We start from the raw sequence: 21,601 nt of genomic DNA, 5'->3' as shown, positions 1-21,601 counted from the left end.
AGAGAGGGGGGAACCATGAATAGACAGGGAGAGCAAGAGAGTACACAGCCGACGGAATCAGACAAAGACGGGGTTAGTTATTGTGATGCATGAATAATAACAGCAATTAAGGTAACTATAAATACAAACAAATGCAGACACACACAATTTGCCAACATAATGACTGACTGAGGGAAACAGGGGTTAATGCAGTAGACATACACACAAACATAAACACACACACACACACACACACACACACACATCTTTGCAAATCATTTTCAATTTACTTTCTGTGCCAACCTCCCCTCCCCTCTTTTTCCCTCTCTCTCTTTCAACCTCCCCCTCACTCTCTCTCTCTCCCTCTCTCTCTTTCTGACTGTTTTCCATGACTTCAGGTGCTAATGCAATTGCTTTGAATCAGAGGGCTTGCTGACATAATATTCTCTCACACACATTCCCTTTCTCTCCCTCTCCTCTCTTTCTCTCTCTCTCTCCCCCTCTCCTTGTTCACATCCTGCCGGTCTTTTGACCCTGAGGAGTCCTTTGAAAGAAAGGGGTAAAGGACTGCGAGGGAAGTGAGGGATGGGGGGTGTTGGGGAAAAGGAGGAATAAAAAAGGAACAGAGTTGAGAGAATCAGGAAAGGAAAGGAAGTAAATACATGATAAATCATGTGGGGCAGCGAGAGCGAGAGAGAGAAGGATGGGTGAAAATGAGATGGGTAGAGGAAAAAAGAGGGGAGAAGAGCAGATGAGGGAAATATAGGGGGAGCGAAGGAGAGGGAGAAATATTGATTACTGTGATGTGTATACGTGTTTGGCTTAAACAAACACACTCGCAGACCCACTGGTACCGAGAAAGAGAGAGAGAGCGGGAGCGAGAGACCGAGGGAGGGAGGGATCATACTGTACCATATATCACTACACTAGGCTGTACGCCGTGCTATTAATGTTTATGCCATACTGTAAAATACTATACACCGCCACAGAGGTCTAAACTGCACCATACAAAAGCGCTCGTGTTAATTGCCATACCTTCATCATAAGCTTTACATGTCCTTCCATAAAATAGCCCTCCAATTGTACTGCAGCACTCTCTGCTGTGCTATACTGTACAGTAATGGAGAGTTGGGCACTGGCCGTTTGCATTTAAAGTCCTACACTGTACTCTCCCCACATAATGGGCAGTAATGCAGTGTGTGGCCAACCTTTAATTCAATCTGCTTAATTATTATAAGCACCGGCTCTACAATCCACGCTAATGCCTCGGACGTGAGAATTTCTCCAATCACAAATGATTCAAAAGGACAGTGACTGCTTCCTTATATATTGATATGAAATACCGTATTTTACTTACAATATGACACTTACACATACAGATAAAACCTGTGAATACGATGTCAATATGGAGCAGTGTGAATTTTCTCCTCACAGGTTGGATGGCAAACGGCCATGCCTTCGTCAGTTAACCTTCTTAGTCCCTTTAGGTGAGCCTAATGATTTTTGCTCACGCTGTTCCATGCGACTTGCATAATACCCATACTGTATCCTAAAGGCTACAGAAAATCACCACGTTCACAAATGAAATTACTCTCATTTTTTAAGCCTAAGACCAAAATAATCAATACAATGTGTTCTCCTGCTCAGCTCAATTAAGATTAAAGACTGTTTCACATGCATGGTTAAAAGACATGAGGGATCAGGGCTTTTTCCCCGGAGAACATTTAGCCTGTTGTGAGTTTTTTTAACATGTTGCAATTCTTATCGTGCAAGAATTACAGTAATCTCTGTGCTTTTCATTTCTCATTACAAAGAGTATTTCTGTCTGGTTGCTATAATAAGACTGGTGTAGCTCTATGCTTGGGTTTCAACATTGGAAGCTTTGGGTAGCACTGCAAATAGTGAGTGCAAGGACAAGTTAGTAACCTCTTCATGATTTACAATCAGGTCACTGGTTAATGATTTTAAAAATATATTATTTCACGCACTATTTCATTATGTGACAGGTAAATAGTCCACTTTTGAGACTGTTTTATTCAGGGTGGTGTATTTGTCATTCAATTGATCTTTAAAAAAAATATGATCTAACTTTCACAATATCAAAAATTAAAAGAATTTCTAGACACTGAAATTGAAACTATAGTATTCTGGCATGCATTTGTTCTGTATTGTTGTTGTTGTTCTAAATAAACAGCTTGGCTTGAATTATGTTTTTGCAGACTTGTGAAATACAGTGCAGTTTATTTGAGGCACACAGATCAAAGAAACAATACCATGTGCTGGAAACAAAATGCAAGAGCTCTGCTATGCTGGCAGAAATGCATGCTTTGAAAGTGCCTTTTAACAGTGAACTTGTGTCACAAAGCATGCACCCCATATACTGAATGTACATCAGCACCTCTGCAATAGCACAGAATCCCTCTTAAAAGCCAATGAATTTACTGCGTGTTATCCAAGCACTATAGTGTCTTGCCATGTTCCTTGGTTGTTTTCTGTGCAAAGAATTATGCCATTGTTAACCTGACATTCCTAAGCATGTTTTATAGATGTTCACATTTTGCCTATTTTAATTACACTCATGTTGCTATTTTCCAAATCCATTCATCACTGTGATGAAGCACTTTGCTGTAGAAGCCTGTCCCGGTAACCAGTGTAAAGCCATGCACTGGATGTCACAGAGCACTTGTGCTCGTTCCCCTACCGTGCACATTCTGCATCTATAGGAAATGTGAATTAGCGTGGTGTTTATCAATGCAGTCCAGACCAATACACCAGAGACAGTGAAGAGAGGGTAGCAGAGTAATCTCTTTAAAACACCAGCCTCTGATCTTGTTAAAGACTAATTGATGTTCTATGTTAACGAGCTTTACCTTAATTAGGCACATTAAAAGAAAAGGGGGTGCGGGGTGGAGTGGTGGAGGGGATTTGGGGATTTTGCATGTCCGTGACGCTACAGAAGGGAAGACGGAAACATATGGGGAGGCAGGAAGAGTGCGAGGAAAAAAGAAATCGGTTTGGGGGCAAAGGGAAAGAAAGAAGAGATCTGATGACAAATGGAGAGATAGAGGAAGAATGGGGACAGAAAGAAGGTAAAGGAATGACATTGTATGGGGTGAATTCTGTGGAAAGCAAGACATAGAGGGAATGAAAGTCGCAGAGCCACATAGTCTAATGTTCTCTTTTATCTGATACATTCCTCCAGCCATGCATCAGCCTCAGATACTGGATTCAAACAGCCCCCTCCCCCTCTCCACTTTCTTCCCCCATCCCTCACCCCTCTCCCCTCTCTTCCCCTCTATCTCCACCTCTCCTTCCCTCCACCTCCCTCACGCCTCCCTTTTCCCTCTCTCCCTGCTCTCTCCACTCCTCTCTTTCCCGATGCGCAACACACTATGCAACGGGAAGACAGATTGACACAGTGTGACTGTATTGATACTGGATGCAACACATTAACAGTGAAGAGTGAGTTACTGCAGTGTGTGTATGAGTGTGTGTGTGTGTGTGTGTGTGTGTGGTGGGGGGGAGGGGGGCTAGGGGGGGCTGGGGTGGTTGGGTACGGGTGTGTGCATGTGTGTGTGTGTGTGTATGTTTCAGGCATGTGCACCCATGCAAAGTTTTCATTAAATCTAGTAAATCCTGAAAGCAATTTATCAATATTTGAGAAAGCAATTTATGGTCTATATTGCTGGTTAACTTTACTAATTGATGACAATTTTTAAATTTGCCAAATGACAACATTTTTACTGAAATAATCTCTCGTTGGCAATGTGTAAATATTTACTTTCATTTAGAATCTGGAATTGAGGAAATTCCTAAAACATCTGAGGTCTGAGGAGAAAATATAACGCCCTGCTCATTCTGTACATCCAAGACTACTGTAAGTCTACTATACTAAAGGCCACTCTACAAAATGTAGCATGGCAAAAACAGCATTGTAGTACATAATATACAGCCCTTTGTGTATAGTAGGATGGTCAAGCAAATTATATCAAGTCTCGAGTGCACTGAGCACAATGTTGGTTCTCTTGAAGAATGTTTGGCCTATGGTTTATTTGAGTCAACTGTTACAATAAAACGATACAGGGAACAAACCAAAAAGTTAATTATAAAATATTAATGTAAACTTTGACATTGAATGTATAAAAGGCATTGATGGAGTAAATTCTAAACACGCTATCAAATGTCTAGCTGTGTGCCAACCACCCATTTTGATTACATCTCCGATATAATGGCCAGTGGACTTATCCAGCCACGTTAATACATTTACACTAAAAATTCAGTGTATATATGTCAATTATTTGCAGTCAGAAATGCGATTCAAAGTTCTGGTGTCATAATGAATTCTCCCCATTTTCTTACATGCAGAGATATAAATAGATACACCAAAGATTGATCGGCAGTCTCACAGAAGGCTCTAGCTGACTAAAAACTACTGCATACCAACATACTCTGGAAATTCGTACAGTGAAAAGTGCATATTAATACATTGTTGCACGTTAAATGTTTAACATATAGATGCACTAACATATAAACGGGAAGAGGTGCACGGCGCATGCTGGTGAGTCTACCTTCTCATGCAGACCACACTTGCAGAGAATTTTTATAACGACTGTATTGACATAGCCGTATTGACAAACAGCTGTTACAATTAATTCGCTAATTTAGCTTCACGACTGTGTGTGCGGTGTTTGTGCGAGGCAGTGTGAGTGTGTGTGTATGTGTGTGTGCGTGTGTAGCTAAGTGTCCGCGGCACTGTGTGCCCGCGTGTATGTATGTAGGATATGTATGTATGTGAGTGTTTGTTGAGGGCTTGAGCTGAGTGTGTGCACGCGCAGCAATGACAGAGGGGTCAAAGCCCCGCTCACCGGCCGTTTCCACCTTTCTCTTTTGCTATCCATCCACCTTATTACCCAATATAGCAAGCCCAGAACAAACGCCGACAACCGACACCTAAATTACTGTTACGATTTTATTGTGTTAGGACCAACCCTGAATTATATTTTTAATGGAACCCAAAATACCTCCACGCACCCGCAAATAAATACAGAAATATACTTACAATTTTTCACGAGACTGTCCCCCCTCTCTCCATCCGTTTCTCCATCATATTCACATCGTTTCCTTTGAGGTATCCTTTTACGGTTTTCCCACGGAAATATATATCTAAATATATATTGTACATGTATTCAATTTCTCGATCTCTCTCTACCTATCTCTCTCTCCCTCCCTCTCTCTCCCCTCTCTCCCTCTCCCTCTCTCTCTTTCCTCCGTTCTTTTGTTAAAATTCAGTATATGCGCTCCGTCACCTAGCAACCGTCAACCTCTCTCTCTCCCTCCCTCTCTCTCTCTCCATCACTAGCGACACGTGTTGAATGCTAAACTTAGTGGTGTGGAATAATACTAATAAAGGGGTAGACACACTCTCTCACTCGCGTATCATAATGCAATATAAATATTTACTAGAACCACTCAGCTCTCTGTAGCTCTACCCTCCTCCCCCCGCATCTTCGCCCCCCCATTCTACTGCTCCCTCATGCTCTTTCTGCTTCTCCAAGCAAAACCGAGGTGTGCGTCTTTACAGTGTCTGTCTACCTATATGTGAGTGTACCAATGCTACTTGTGGTGTGTAACTGTCTCGCTGTACTTCCGCGTATTTGCTAGTGCTTATATTGAGAGATGTATAATTTGCTTATGCGTCTTCGAATACTTGTATTCGTATCGTCGGGCATTGCGTACGTGGTTGGTGAGAGTATGTGATGGGAAAGTCGGTGTGTACAGTATACATTTGCCTGCGTATTTAAGTCATCAGGTGCGAAAGTATTTGCTTAGTCATATCCATATCATTCATTTTCTTTGGAGTTTAGAAGCAGATAATTGATTTCATGGCTCAGTGGTAACCAGTATTGCTTTTTTTGGTTATTATGTTACTGCCAGGGGGACAGTATATATCTTGTTTGTTTATTAATACACCCAAAGACACACACACATTCAGCAAAAAGGCACATACTGTACACACACAGCAGCCACCCTGAATGTATTTCCGTATTTCTCTCACCCCCCTTCCCTCCTTCATTTGCATATCTGTGCAAGGAAGTTTAAACCTCCATGGCATGTACCAGTGCATTCAGCTAATTTCTAGAATCAATATGTTTGGATCATTAAGCCATTTCTCTGCATGCTATGCTGCACTGTATATGGCTCTACTTTAATTTCCATTTCACTGAATATTTATCAGCACGTGCTATCCTGTTTGTCAATGCCGATCGCATGGATTTCTACTCACCTTCAAGGTAACATCATGCGAAAGACAAAAATGACAGTCAGAACACACTCACACACTCACACACTCACACACAAATTATATCATAATGTATTTAACTCCGTCTTAATGTGGATCTAGCTCATTATCCTTCTTCACAAGCTGGTCACCTTATGTCAGTTTTTGCATGTTAAATCAATGGTTGTAGCTTGCACATGCTCTGTAAAATTTTATGTCCATTATCATTTATTGCTTGAAAAGACAGAATGAAGAAACACATATGGTAACCTTTGTAAAAGATTTTCGGTATAAGTGCGAGTCCATTCATTCTGGGTGATCATCTGTCATTTATTACAAGTAATGAACATTTCAGGACCTAAACCAGAATGTTATAGATAGGCCTGTTTGTCGATCTCCATATGCATTCATCTTTATTTGTATTCATCAATCAGTTCACCAATCCATCTGCTTCTATGTGCATGTAATTTGGATGTTTGGCTACAAGAATTCTTGCATATGTGTGTTGATGAATTTTATATGAATGTCTGTCATTGTATGCAGGTTTGCCCATGTTGGTGTGTGTGTGTGTGTGTGTGTATGGATCATTATGTGTATTTGTATGCATACCCTCATGTTTGAGTATTAGCTTTGATGAAAACAGATGAGTAAACACAGATAGTAAAATAAATCCAGTGATATCAGTACAAGCACAGAATCACACACACAAGCACTCCAACCCATGCAAATACACACACACACACACACACCAACAACATGCACAGATCTACAGATACATGCACACACACTCCCATAAATTACAGACTACACATCTTCAATTATTAAAAATGTTCATAATTCCTTTCTAGTTATTACTACAATCAGTATTCTATGCTATCTTCCATAAACATTATATTTGGACTCGGAGTAGTAATAATGCCTGGAGCCCATATTCAGCTCTACCGCATTACAAATAGCTATCTACTGTAATATAGCATAGAGGCAAAAGCATCAACTGTCCTCCTGAGGTTAAAGTGGAGAGTGGGACTGACTAATGAAGTATTGTACTGTGCATGCACAAACCTCCTCGACCGGACACTGGAGTAAAAATCTGTTAGTAATTCACTCATTTGACTAGAATTTAAATGGAGAGCACCAGTCTCTGAAATGCAATAGCCGCGACTGACCTCCTCAAATGAATGGAGTTAATCCATTCCATTGCAGCTCCTCTCAGTGTTGTGCAAATCCTTTCATTTCATTCCTTGAAGAAATTAAGTTTGAGAATGGTTTTCTGCCCATGCTCAGCTTCTGCCCTGCTGAGGCTGATAAACGTGTAAAATTCATATTGCACTAATCATCCGCTCAGATGTAACACCTGCCAGTCTTCGGTAGTCAGAGAAGTACAATCAATGGCTAAACCAAATTGATATTATTTGACTTCTTATTTTTAAAGTGATTAAATAACCTTAGTGGTATTGTATGGCTTAATTCATTAGCGAACACCAAAGTATACCATCCTATATAAAATAGTATATATTATTCATAACATAAGTGCAATAATGACTGCATTTTTACACGTTCATGAATATGGAAAACCAGCATATAAATTATTCTTTTTTAAGACTGAAGGGAGATCACAGGCATGTGGACTTGATTATGAAGTGTCTATGGTAAGATGGTAGAGGAAAGTGCTTTCAGAGGATTTTTGAATGCTCGTAGTGGTAACTGCGATGTGTCAGTGGAGTCCTTCAGAAGAAGCTTCCTCTGTTCATTTCCCGCTATAAAAACTGCAGTTATGCCAGTGGTAATGATCGTTTAAAGCTCAGTAGACTTCCTGTTTTTCCAGGGGAAGTTAGCACACTGCATCTTTGCATCTCATACAGTGTGTGATCTGCTAACCATTAACCAAGCTGGGTTTACTCTACGGTAATTGGGATCGAATATGGATAAGTGAAAGCTATGCTTCTCCCCACTGCAGATTTTCATTTCACGCTGATAACCCCTCACAAGCAACACACAATCTTAATATTGATTCAGGGGCAGATCCAATCAAAGCTTTTAGTCACAGCCATCCTTAAAAACCAGGGATTTATGAAAGTATAATTTCTTTTCATACCTGCAGATCCATGCCAGTTTTTTCTTATGAGACCGAAAGGGCAAGCTAAATGCTTTCCTGTAGATTGAATTGGCCAAGTTACACACCGTTATGTAGGCCTATTACATCTTAAGTTGAAAAAAAATTCACTCACAGTACTACACAGCACAACTGTCATTATCCTGTTGCATATGCATTTTTTAAAGAATTTGAGGAAAAAGTTTTAGTTTGAACATCTAGCAAAAACATTGTACCCGCAGCATAGAGCAACAAACTTAAAACACCTCTGAAAAGTTTCATTAGTCAACAGAGTGCTTGAGAGATGACTGGCGGAATTTGACAGCGACAGCGTTGTTTCGACCTGCAGACGCACTGCTAACCCTTGCTAACGCTAGCAGTGAGTGATGGGAAAATGGCCGCATTTCACCCTGTGACGAATATGATTTCAGCATCTGGCAGTGCAGCGCCGTGCAGCCTGTCCAGACATGTCTGTGCTGAACTCCTGCTCAGCCTGAGTAATGGGGCAGAGGCACAACAGCAGCAGCAGAACTAAATGCAGTGTTCACACACAGTCTGTCCCTCCCATAACTATACTGGCTGAGCCACATCCATTTGGATAAATCTTCAAGGTCAATATCGTGGGTCATTTCAACTAGACACATTGGCACACTTGTGCTAGACTTGTCTGTGACACTGACCACTAGATGGCAAAAAGGCATAAGTGGATCTATCCAAGCATGCAGTGTGTCTGATCAGTGGCTGCACTTTGCTCCTAAGTTTATTAATTATTTCCCGGACGCCTTAATTCTGGGCGAGTTGCGGGTCATTTGAAATTGGCATATGAAATATGTCGGTTATGAAATATGTGACGAAGAGAGACAGCAGCATGCACAGCTCTGAGTCATGACATCCACACGTGTGCAGACTTGCGAAATGGACCAATATTTCACATTCCTTTCACAGGGCAGCTAGTGGCGTCTGGTGTGGCAGCTGTCCATCTAGCTCACAGAGTTGTAAACGCGAGGGTGTTTTTGTCCGTATGTTTGTTTTTGCAGAATTTTGAGGAACTTTGAGTCTCCTGAGCTCAGGCATGCACTTATTCCAGAGTCAGTGGATCTGTCAGACCCTGTGGAGGGAGGCCTGCTCAGATTGATCCTCAGATATCAGATAACAGTTGGTCGCCGGCTACTCTGACACGTGACTGAAATAATGGGCATCAATAACCAGGCAGGCAGGTGTGGTGAAGCAAGTAATGACATATTCTGGGTTAGTCTATAAAAAAAACAAAGCACCTGCTCAATTCAAACTTATAGAAAGTTAGACTGCAAGGAAGCATTATATCCTATGTCTATATATATATAAATATATATATATATATATATATATATATATATATATATATATATATATATATATATATATATACTCAAGAGAGTAGAATAATTTGACAAAAATAAACAAGCCACTTACCTTCCCAGAAGAGAGATAGTCGGAGCAAAGCCACCGGTGGCGGTTAAGATTATTAAGCTTTTAAAGAGTTATGTTAATGCTGCAGCTGTGCAATTCTACCCTATTGATGCCTGGCTACTCCTTTTACCTTTTACCTGTGAAAGGTGATTCATATATATTTTTATTTTAATATAAAAATAATAATATATAATAATAATAATAATAATAATAGAAGGGAACTATGCAAATAAATACAGTATATTCGGATGGAAAGGAGGCTTGCTACATGCTAAAACTCCATATCAGCCACTATTCTCCTGATATAAGACATTCTGCTCACAGGCTTTTCTATAGTTGTCTGCTATCGTCAGCCTGCCTCAGAATAAATTCATATGCTTCGACTGACCTAAAAATTCACAACTTTTATGCAAACATTCTGGAAAAATGTTTTACCTGTCAAAATACACTGTTTAAGAAAATCACAGCTGTTGTGGCATGGACACTTGAAATAATCTTTGTCGGGTTTTATTTTATTTATTATTTATTATTTAAAAAATTATTTGGGGGGGGGTCATTCGTACAAATCTAAGGCCGCAGATATGATTTCTTTAGCATGTGCCGATTGCATTTCCTTTTGACCTGCAACTGAGATCACTGATATCACCCTGTGTTTACTGACCTCTCAACCATATCAGTCAATACAGGCAATGACACCATCCATATGCTTTGGTAACTCATTATCTATCCACCTGATGATTTCATTTGTCTTTTTACGGCAAGCATTGGAGATCTGAGCATTTTGATGCATCTGCTAAATTGTATGCAAATTGTACAGCTTCATAAGTTGTGAACTGAACATGCGTTCCATGGAATGTGTTCAAGAATATCAGCGCAATGGCATTTACTGGAACTGAGGGTATAGTTAAAGTGTAACAGTCATTACTGTAAATGGTCTTTAAAAATATCTGATTGGCGAGAAAGGAGGTGGGAGGGAGAAAGTGAAAGTGTACGTAATAAGGTAAGCTGGGTAGGGCCTAGCTGTGGGAGGAGGGAAAGATAAGCAAAGAGCGAGGGAATTTGCAAGAAAGGAAAAATACTAAAGAGAAACAGAGGGCAAAGGGAGGAGCGAAAAACACAGCAAAGTTACAAATGAGAAGGGCAGCAGAACTAAGCACGCCAGAGAGAAGCAGGGGGTGGGGAGTACGTCTCATTACTACAACAATTACATCTACTTGTAGGCCACTAAGCCGAAAGCAAACAAGGGTGACGGAACGAAGGAAGGAACGAGAGAGAGAGATAGAGAGAGAGAGGAGGAGAAAGACAGAGTGGGAAACAGGGTGAGAAGTTGAATATTGACTCAGGGAGTGAGAAGATTATTGAGAAAGAAGATGAGCCGGTAGATTCACACTGAGCGGACTCACCAGCACACACAAAGGCGGACAGTGAAGGTGGCAGTCCGGACAGTGTGTTAGCAGCGTGCTGCAGCTTGCTAGCCTTCACTCTCATGAATATGACAGAGAAAAGCGTGAAGTAGGACACACAGACAAAGGCGCAGACTCAGCATTCTCTCCATGATATAACCATGCTGATGAAAGAGTACAGAATATGTATGCCATTGACTGTGGCTGAGGTAAGTGAAAACATCAAGTATGTGTGTGTGAGAGCGTGTGTGTACTCGTGTGTCTGTGCGTGTAAGTGTGTGTGTGCATGTGCACATATGTCTGTACATGTGTTCCATGAAGCTATCTGTGAAGATTCCTTTGTGTACTGAGTTTCTGAGCAAAGAAACATTTAATGTGAAACTAATCTATCAAACTGCTTCAATCAACCATGAGGGACATACTACGCTTCATTTGTACTCTTCACATTACTTTTGCTGGCATTTATTTGGAATATGAATTCATCAGAGAGAGGCTTGCATAGCTGTGTGTTTTTATACCACTATCACCTAATCTGCCTTATCGCTACCAGCTACCGCACACTCTCTTTTGTCCGAAAACAAGTAGAGCAGGTTCTATCACCTAGCGCCGTACTGACAACAAGGCATTCGCCTTAAGGTTTAACAGTTTCCAAGAAAGAGTGGAGGCCCCACAGGAGAGAAGGGGTCTGATAAGCTTCCCTCCAGGGCTATGACACCATTGCTGTCTCAAAATGGCTGCCACCTTCCTCCCTTTAACTTAATCCTAAACTATGCATGATCTCATAGAAAGCAGGCCAGACCAAAGCCCGACCGACCCAGACTCGTTTGCATTTCTCGCTGCGTTTTGGTTATGGCAGGTTGGTTCAGCCCTCCGTGTAGTGAGGGAAATACAGCAGACGTTGTAGTACTCTCGCTATCTGTATTTTTCTCTCTCACTGCCTCGCCTGTAGGCACCATCATATTCTGCTTCTGTAGCTGTTGCATCAACCCTGTTTCCAGATATCTCCCAGATTCCTTCCAAATACTTCTCCCAACCCCTGCATCCTTATTTCTCTCTCTCAGTACAAGATTGGCCAGCTGTATATGATCACTAAGCATAGCAATGAACAGAGTGGAGGAGGGGAAGGGGTGGAGGTGATCTGCAACGAGCCCCAGTCCCATCCCCAGCATGGCACAGGGCAGCTGACTGAAAAACGGATCTACCTCAGCAGGTAACAGCATGTAGACACAGCGCCCCATCACTCTCCCAAATCATCTCCACCAAACGCCCTCCAGCAATGGTCTGACTATCGCCACCCTCTACCCTCCTCCTCTCTTTCTGCCAGTAAACTGCCATCCTGGATGAGGACGTTTGTCCCTCGGATCTTCTACGTCACTGAGAAAGCCTGGAATTTCTACCCATATACAATAACAGGTCTGTACAGCCCCACTGTTTACGTAAATTATCATTACTGCAGTAGATAAGTACAGTTGTGAGTGGGTGCATGCGTGTGTTTGTATGTGTACGTTTCTCACAATCTTTTCAGTCTGTCAGCAGAAGTACGGTATGTTAATGATAGCACTGGGAATGAAAAACCAGGTAAAGAAATTGACGATGACATAATTCTCTCCCCTCTTTTTCTCTTGTTTCATGGAAACCCTTGATCTTGCAGAGTACACGGTAAGTAGCCTCTCCCTCACTAATGTGCTGACCTTTCATTTTCTTGATAGTCATGTCGTGTGTGTATTTTTTTACAACACTGTCTCACTCTCTTTCTCTCTCTTTCATGCCTAGTGTTCCTTTGTTCCCAGGTTTCACATTCGGATTGAGACCAAGTTTGCGAACGATAATGGAGACAATGATAATGTGAGTCATGTCCAAGAGGCAATGGGGCAACAGCTCAAAATCCGTTTTTAAATATTATGTGCGTCAGTGATTTAGAGAGGCGTGGAGAGAAAAACTGATTTAAAGAGGATACAAACCAATTGGTTTACAGACAAAGAGAGAAAACGGCATGAGACACCACCGAGATGGAGCACTGAGAAGAACCCAGACTTCTAGTTTGATTTATGTTCATTGTTTTGTTTAGTATAAAGAGAAATGATGAATTGAGTCAAATAATCAGAAGCCGAAGTGCAGATTAATGTTAATTATAATTTTCATATTTTCAATTGCATGTCTACAGTACTTGCACTTTCTGTCTGAGAACACATTCTGAATGTTGGCGACACTCTCATAATCTAGCTGCTCGTCACATGGTTGGGAAATCTACATTTTATTCCGTTTCGCCCCAGGGACCGGAATTTAAACATCAGCGGCCGATTAAAATATCAAACGCATAGCATGGGCTGAACTACGTCACTGTGTTCAGTTGGATATTTTAATTTCACAAAGGCAGTTGAACCAGTTCGATTTGTCACCCTGTGAGAGCTGGTGCGCTGTCACCGACATTCACATAACAAATCACTTCCGACAAGGTCAATGTCCTCTCCCTGTGTTCCACTGCAGCTTAACGCTCTTCATCATGCCCCGCGCATGCCATTGTGCTGTGCAGCCCATGTGACATTAACCTCATGCACCCCACAGATTTTTGGGGACAGTCCCACCCCCCCCGAAAATGTGTGTCACATCGACATCTTGACTGACCCCTATCCCGAAAGGCACTACAAACAATCAGAGGTACTGTACACGCTCCTAATCGGTCTACCCGCACCCTCTGCACGAGCAACACCCAAGCCTTCTCCCAGAGGTAAACCAAAATGCCGCATTTCAGCAATGCAGTCACCTGTTGGTTTTCAATCAGGGCAGAGTGTCACTTCCTCAATTCTGAACCTTTACACATAAGGACTAAAGGTCATTCAGCTCTCTGGGGTACAGCCCTTGTTTGACTGGCTGCAATGCGTTTACTTCACACACAGGACACATACTCACACACACACACACACACACACCAACACATTCATGCACACACACGGACATGCACACACAAATACACACACATACACACACACACACACACACACACACAAATGTGCTTATCCAACAAGTACTGCATTAACCCTTGCTGCCCACAGGACCTGAGCATCTGGCAGTCAGAGAAGACAGGCCGGGGCCCCCTGGTGGCTGGCTGGCGTAATAACAGCATGCCGATCATGTGTTCTTACAAGAGGGTCCAGTGCAGCTTTGAGGTTTATGGACTACAAGGGAGAACTGAGGAATTCATACACAAGGTAAAAGACTACATTTCCCATGCTGCCTCTCACGGACATTACAGTAAAGGGAAAAGGGAGGTTATGCAGAAGATGCTGAAAGGGTGAACACAAAATATTAAGGCTTAATATTGAGGTGGTTATTTACAGAGAGGTAATGAACTGTTAAAAGGCAAATGTTTGACATCACAGCGTGCACCCTTCTCCTTCTTGAGTGAAGAATTGGAGCCTCTGGCAAAACGCGGCAAAGAAATTTGCTACTGATAGTGTGAGTGGTTATTTTGTACAATTTGTCCGAGACACTGTACAGAATCAATGTCATACTTCACAGAATATTCAAGATATCCTACTGGTGGGACACAGACAGGCTGTGGCTTGGATCGACGAATGGCACGGTCTGTATGACGGGGTCACAAATAATCACATTTCCAGTCATAAAAATTATATGACCAATAAGTATAACTGCATTGTTATGACTGACTCCATGTCTAATTCTGCTGCAGGAATGAGTTTGGAGGAAGTGAGAGAATTTGAGAGAGAGTTGCAGGAGAAGACCAACAGCAAACTGAAATGCACACAGAGCAACTCAGGTAGGCTGCATAAAGAGGGATTGGGGGAGGGGAGAGAAGGGTGGCAAAATAAACAAAGGACTGATTGAACAGATAAATGAAAAACAGAAAGACATATATAGGTATGCTGGGAGAAGGAATTTCATATTTTGCACTATACCCATGGAATAATGTCACTGCGTCAACATAATAAACAGTCTAATGCGGCCATCTGCCGTACATATATTACCATTGCACCACACAATAAATAAGTAGTCATTGCAGCACTTGCACATGCAGCAGTTAATGGAAGGCATAACTCTGCCACCTGTGGTTCCCGATGAAGAACTGCAGGCTGCTGCAAATTCTCAATGTTGCATCCACAATATGTACGGCGCTGGGCTGCCACTTTCAATTTCTGATGTTAAAAATCAACCTGTAATGGATCTGCAGTCGTTGCTCAGCAGCTGAGAACACTGGTGCTGCCACCTGCTGGTTTCCGGCCGTCAGTGCAGGCTGTTTTTGCTTTATTGACAGGGGCAGATGCACTGTACAGTATGCAGTGAGATATAAGGGACATTGTGTGCAGACTCTGTTTCCATCTGCTTTAATGCTCTGTTTGATGATTTTTTTTCTTCCTTTTTTTGGGGTGGGGGTGTGGGGGTTGCATTCATTGTAATATAATTAATTTAGCTTCGTCTCTCTTGCACCTCAGGGGTAATTTTCTGAGTCCAGTCTATTGGTTTTAACACTCTGGCTTCTCCCGCACCCTCACTCAGATACAGCGATGCCCCCCCGGTCCCGGCCTGCCTTAACCCGCTCGATCTCGGTCACGGACGCGGCGTCCCTGAAAAAGATGGGGGTGAGGACGCCTGAGATGCCCAACGCCCAGCCTCCGCAGCCCAAGCGCCTACACTCAACACCGGAGTGACGCTGCAGGCGTTTTTTTCCTCCTGTTCCCATCGGCTGGGGGCGACGCAATCAGAATTGGAAATATGTCAATCCCTCCCAAGTCTGCTGACATTTGGAAACACGCACATGCAACTCTAATGCCGAAAGGCTCTGCTTATTTTAAAGCACAACTTGGTACAAATCAATAGCTGCGGTGTTAGAGGTGCAATCCATCTACTACTGTATGCAATATATCCCCAGCATTGTTTTTCATTTGCAATTTATTATGGCTGTTATATGCGCACACTTTCTCCTCATGCTCTGCTTTAACTGAATTTCTACTAAATAATGTGTACGCGGGTGTAAAGTATGACTGTACTAATATCTGTTAGGTAAAATCTCCAAGGTGTAAGAAACAGGCATACGCCAAGACATGGGGTAAAACAAGATTTCAATCACACTTGGGTGGATATTTTGGTCGGGCAAGGTTGTTTGCCATCGACCACCTTTCTCGAGGGGTCCTTCCTATCAAAAGCGCATTAGAATGTGCCTTTCTGCCTGGCAGCAGCAGGGTAAGGGGTAGGCGGTACACAAAGCGCATCAGATATGGCTGTGTGTAAGGTGGATATGGCCGCTGGGTTAGTGGAGCGGCAGTCAGAAATGGGATTAATTTAACTCAGCAGGGAGTGAAGCACTGTGGGTAAGACTTAAACTGGGGCCTTTCCATCCGTTGGATAATTATTCAGAAAGGTGGGGGGAGGAGGGTTGAAACACAGACTTTAACAATGTGGAAGAGATTTCCTGAGGGAATTTCCTCTTGGCTCTCATTCATGTTTTTTCATATACAGCACTGTTAAAAAGTCTTAGCAACCCTAACATATATTTATATATAAATTTGGTCTTATATATTTATTTTTCTGCATTAGTGTATCAGCGAAAAAGGGCAAATTTGAGATTTACAAACATTAATTTTCCAAATATCTTAACGTTACAGTAAAATTTTTCCATTCTGTTAAAGTAACATATTAAGTAATAGACCATTTTTCAGATAGAAACTTGTTTTAGGCTGTCTGGGATTATCTGGATAGCCAGAAGCAAGTGTGACAGCCGAAATCTGCAGAAGAACGGTGGCAAGTTCACAAATATGTTTAGCATAACCAAACGGCTGATGTTACATTACATTACAGGCATTTAGCAGACGCTCTTATCCAAATAACAAATCTTAGAAAACTGCAGGACAGTGTACCAAAGTGAAGGTTGGTTACACCAATATATGATATTTGAATTTTTAACAGTTCGCTGCCCTTTATAGTACAATTGAACACCACACTAAAAGAAAAGTATTTTTTAAGGGGCAAGGGGACCTGCTTAATTGTATTAGAACTATATGGTCTTGGGTTTTTGTTTTGTTCATTCCATCCTATAATCTTCCTTTTATTTCCGCATTTTTGGAATACTGGATTACGCTTGTCAGCCCTTGTCATCTTGGCAACGTCCTCCGTCCTTCAAGATGCACAGTGATTTTCTGCAGGCAGTAGTCCACCAGCAGTGCCGCACACAGTCATGGAGACGGAGAGCCGTGCCCATGCACACAGCTGCAGCAGGTCTGCAGAACAGGGGAGTCTCTCTTCAGTAACGCTCTGCCAAATGAATCCATCACTCCCAGAGAGACACTGCTGCCGGGTGTGCACGGTCCTGTGGGCTGTCGCTCACCGCTGGCACCATGAAGCACATCACAGCACTGACAATGACTGCTTCACCTGGACACGCCACCTGATTGGCCATCTCCGCTTTTATAGACTCCGTGTGTCTCAGTGTGGGGTTGTCAACTGGGTTCTTTCAAATGTGTCAACACTGTTACAAGTTCTATGTGCTTTGTGCTAAACCTAGTGGCACAATGTTTTGAGGCAGCATTGAAAAATGCACAGCAAAGACTGCATACGCACTAGACAGAGCACTGCAGAGGCACTGTTCATTAATGTAGCACAATAACATGCAAACAGATGCTGTGTTACCTGTGTGCTGTGTTACCTGTGCATGTTCCATGCAAGGTGTATTCAAGGTGTATTCAAGGTGTGCCATCAGACAAAGACACGCTCACATGGACCAAAGCTCATCTCCCTACTACTGTACCGTGCCCATGGTATTCAGATATTTGTAGCAGATCACAATGCGATGAATTAAGCACTCAGTGCCACTGTACAGCTTTTGTATTAATTTTTTTAATTCTCAATAAATATCAATGCCTAGCAACAGTAAAAATGACTGGGATTCATAAGTGCCTTTCATCAGAGGATTCCAAGTGCTTTATAGGATGAGCACGAGTTGCTGGGTTGGTTGTTTTGTGTAACTTGTGAATAATCAGGTCAGCGATAGGCTCTTTATTTTGAAGCTCTACTGCAGTTAATATCAGACAGCAAGGGTTAGCAATGCGTAAACATTTCTTTGTTTACAGTTAACTGTGAATTCTGCTGAACGTGTGAAACAGGATGTATTCCAGCTACATCAATGTTCGGAAGCTACGTATATTACATATTAGATAGCGTTCACTCAATATTCAGACAGTGCACAAATCACTGCTGAATCTCACAGCCATTATCATTCTTCACAAACATAATGACACCTCCTTAATGAATATAAAGTTGCCTCATTTCCCAAAAGTATTTTCTATCTATCGCAGTACAATTTAACATACTTCAATGACCCTCGAAATGCAGGGACATCTTGTCGGCATTGTTGCAGTGCCAGGCTTTTCGAAGGTCTGCAGTGGTGCTCCTTAATGAACTTAATGAAAGAGTAGAAATCAATGGACGAAACTCAACCCTCATTCCCCCTCCCGCGTGTCAGGCGGTACTGTGCGGCCCTGTGTGTGCAGATGCAGTGGATGTTGCAGGGAGTGCTTCCCAGCTGAAGCGGAGAGGAGTTAGACCGGTCAAAAGGGCTCCCTCTCTCACCTGCGTTAATGTGGTTGTGTGAACGGCACGCTGAGGCTCCTAAGGCCCTGATGCAGGTCCTGCTTTTCATTTTGTAATCAGCGTGTGGCATGTGGCCCTGCTGAGAGCACAGATTGTCTCTCGCATTAATGCCGTAGCCAGGGTTAAGATCAATGCATCCTTAACAATCATTCCCAGCAGAACACCAGTGGAGGTACTCACGCATTTATGACTAATGTCTGTCACATGTCAAGGGCATAAACAATTTGCATAAACACACGGCGCCTTGGTCCAGGGATCAATCAGAATGCTGGACGCACCTTCACACCCCCTAATGTGAGAAAGAGCCATTATGATGGCGGCGTCTCTCATCTCCAGCTTGGTTACCAGGCTGACAGGACATCAAGGCAAATGTTTGCATCTCACGCTCTTTATCTCCTTAGAAATTGAACGATTGTAACTGTGCGCGGTACATAATTTGCCAGAACAAAAAAAGGCTACACCATTTGTTGCTCTACCTGTCTGCGAGACTGAAAATACTGACTGAGATAAAAATGTGATGAAATATTGCTCTACTTTGGGTAATGCTGGCTTTAGAGGTGCACCTGGGGCTCGAGCAGATGCAGTGCAGCCACCCAGGCTAATAACCCCGGCTGGGGGCAGTAATGAAGGGGAAGCCCCCCCGCTCTGAGCGGTGGAGACTCTGGGTCATTCCCAATAACACGAGTCTTTCAGGCCAGCGGCGTTTAATTCCTGCTACCGCTCTCTGGGAGACACCTGAATGCAGTTGTCAAGGTTAAAGAGACATGTCAGAGTCTGTCTGTCCATCTGTTTATCTACATATTAATCCACCCATACAGTGGCAATGCTGCAGTAACTGTGATTGGAGCGGGCACTGCCACTGTACAATATGTTCTGGAACCGCTTATAACACTCTCCGTAGCGTATCATACCGGCATCACACACACATGCACATATGAAAGACTGCAGGCTACCTGCCTGACTGATTCACTCTAAAGTCCCCATTAAAAGGAAGCCAGGTCTGAGTTCACACTGACGCTGCCACTGTGCCTGTCGGTTAAAATCCATCAACTCTGCATTCAGTAGCAGTGCTAGAGAGACTGGCATGAGACAGCACACACATGCTGGAAAACCTGCAGAATATTCAGCCTCTCCCTTCTGCTGCAGTCGCCCAGTGGAAAAAAAAGCAAAAAAACGCGTTGATGGTGAGTGAATCCAGGGCCTGGTTTACTGAGACCTTTAACACAAGCACAACCTTTTAGCACACGCAAAACTAATAACACGACCAATGATTGGTCCAAAACAAATACGATGACCATTGGGATGTGTTATTAGTTTTGTGTGTGCAAGGTCTCCATAAATCAAGCCCCTAGCGTAAAAATACACCATGTACTTATACAGGATATACACACAGGAGTACATGTAACTTATTTTATAGTCTGAATTGTATTGCGTTTATTCCTTTCTGTAGGAGTCAGACTGGTTGCTGCTGGATTATTCATACAGCAGAGCACTCCATTTCACTCACAGTACATGTAGCATGGTTCTTTGCACCTGCCATTCACTTTTAATCAGCCCATAGGAATGCCTGTAGTCTTGTAATTCATTTTACTTTGGCACCCAGAATATGGCCAGTTACAGAACTCTGGGGGAAACTAAAATGTACCCCTGCATATTGTGTGTAATGTCTTACATTGTTCGGTATTACAAAACAATATGAACTCTCCTAATGCTAAAATTATATAACAATTGAAAAACAATCTCATTCTCAAATAGATAGAATCACATCCTCCAGAATTAAAAGAGAATGATAATTTAAAAGAATATTAATGTAAGTTACATACATATTTTTCCTGTAATAAATGAGCGTGAAGCAGAGGTTCCATCCGGAACTCCTCGCTGTGTCACCTCGTTCTGCAATTCATCACTCCGGCTGTTAATTAGGCACTGACTGTCAAGAGGTGCAGTTAAATGTTACCTGAGTGTTTCATCCCCTGCTGCATTTCATTACTCTGGTCCCCCCCCCTCCCCCTCCCCCTCCGCCCTCCGTCCTCCGCCCCCCTCCTCCCCGGCTTTCTCCAGCAAACAGGTCCGTCCGGCACAGGGCTCTGGATCTGGCTCCTGGCCCCAGCCACAGCTGGACAGATGCACTGTTTAGATATGTGTTCTGACTCGTAGGGCCTCCTGCAGAGCAGGGGGCAAGAATGCATGACCGCGCACAAGCTGTTTCTAAGTATGTTCCACGCATGTCCATATTTACACACTTTGCAGATTTTGTATTTATTTTTTGGTGTGTGTGTGTGCGCGTGTGTTTATGTGTGCGTGTGTGTGTGTGTGTGTGTGTGTGTGTGTGTTTATGTGTGTGTGTGTGTGTGTTTATGTGTGTGTGTGTGTGTGTGTGCGCGCGTGTGTTTATGTGTGTGTGTGTGTGTGTGTGTGCGTAATACACTCTACATCTCACGGCTGAGTTCAATCTTATCTTCAATCACACAGCATTTAAACTATTGATTTTCAATTGCGTTTCACTTCTTCTGCTTATGATTTGAAGTACCTCTATGCAACCTAGTGTTCTTAAAAATGTCTGCTGTTTTCTCAGCTTGTTTTCCCAAATAACCGAGGGAGTACAGAGACTGCTTTACCAATGTAAAACTATAAGCTGGGACATTGTGGTTCATACTAAATAAATTATTTTACACTTAATATGTGACCCTTCGTCCAGTGGTGGTTTAATGGAGGTTAATTACTGTCTTAACTGATTTAAATTCACACTACAGGAGATGTGACATTTGCCATGAAGCCGTTACGTTTATTCGTTTTATT

At 42.5% G+C, this 21,601-nt stretch overlaps 1 protein-coding gene across 1 annotated transcript; it reads left to right on the top strand.

The window, feature by feature from the left end:
- The first annotated feature begins 10,907 nt into the window (after positions 1–10,907).
- Positions 10,908–18,089, top strand: pitpnc1b (phosphatidylinositol transfer protein cytoplasmic 1b). The gene is made up of 10 exons (XM_061220742.1): positions 10,908–11,409; positions 12,262–12,410; positions 12,525–12,613; positions 12,852–12,859; positions 12,974–13,045; positions 13,766–13,858; positions 14,254–14,409; positions 14,720–14,783; positions 14,892–14,978; positions 15,716–18,089. Exons 1-10 carry the CDS (start codon positions 11,362–11,364, stop codon positions 15,865–15,867), a joined length of 918 nt encoding a protein of 305 aa, XP_061076726.1. The 5' UTR covers positions 10,908–11,361; the 3' UTR covers positions 15,868–18,089.
- The last annotated feature ends 3,512 nt before the right edge of the window (positions 18,090–21,601 follow it).

Source organism: Conger conger, chromosome 1 (genome assembly GCF_963514075.1).
Source record: "Conger conger chromosome 1, fConCon1.1, whole genome shotgun sequence".
NCBI lineage: Eukaryota > Metazoa > Chordata > Actinopteri > Anguilliformes > Congridae > Conger > Conger conger.
Note: the sequence above shows the minus strand (reverse complement) of the source record. Positions and strands in the feature narration are given on the sequence as shown.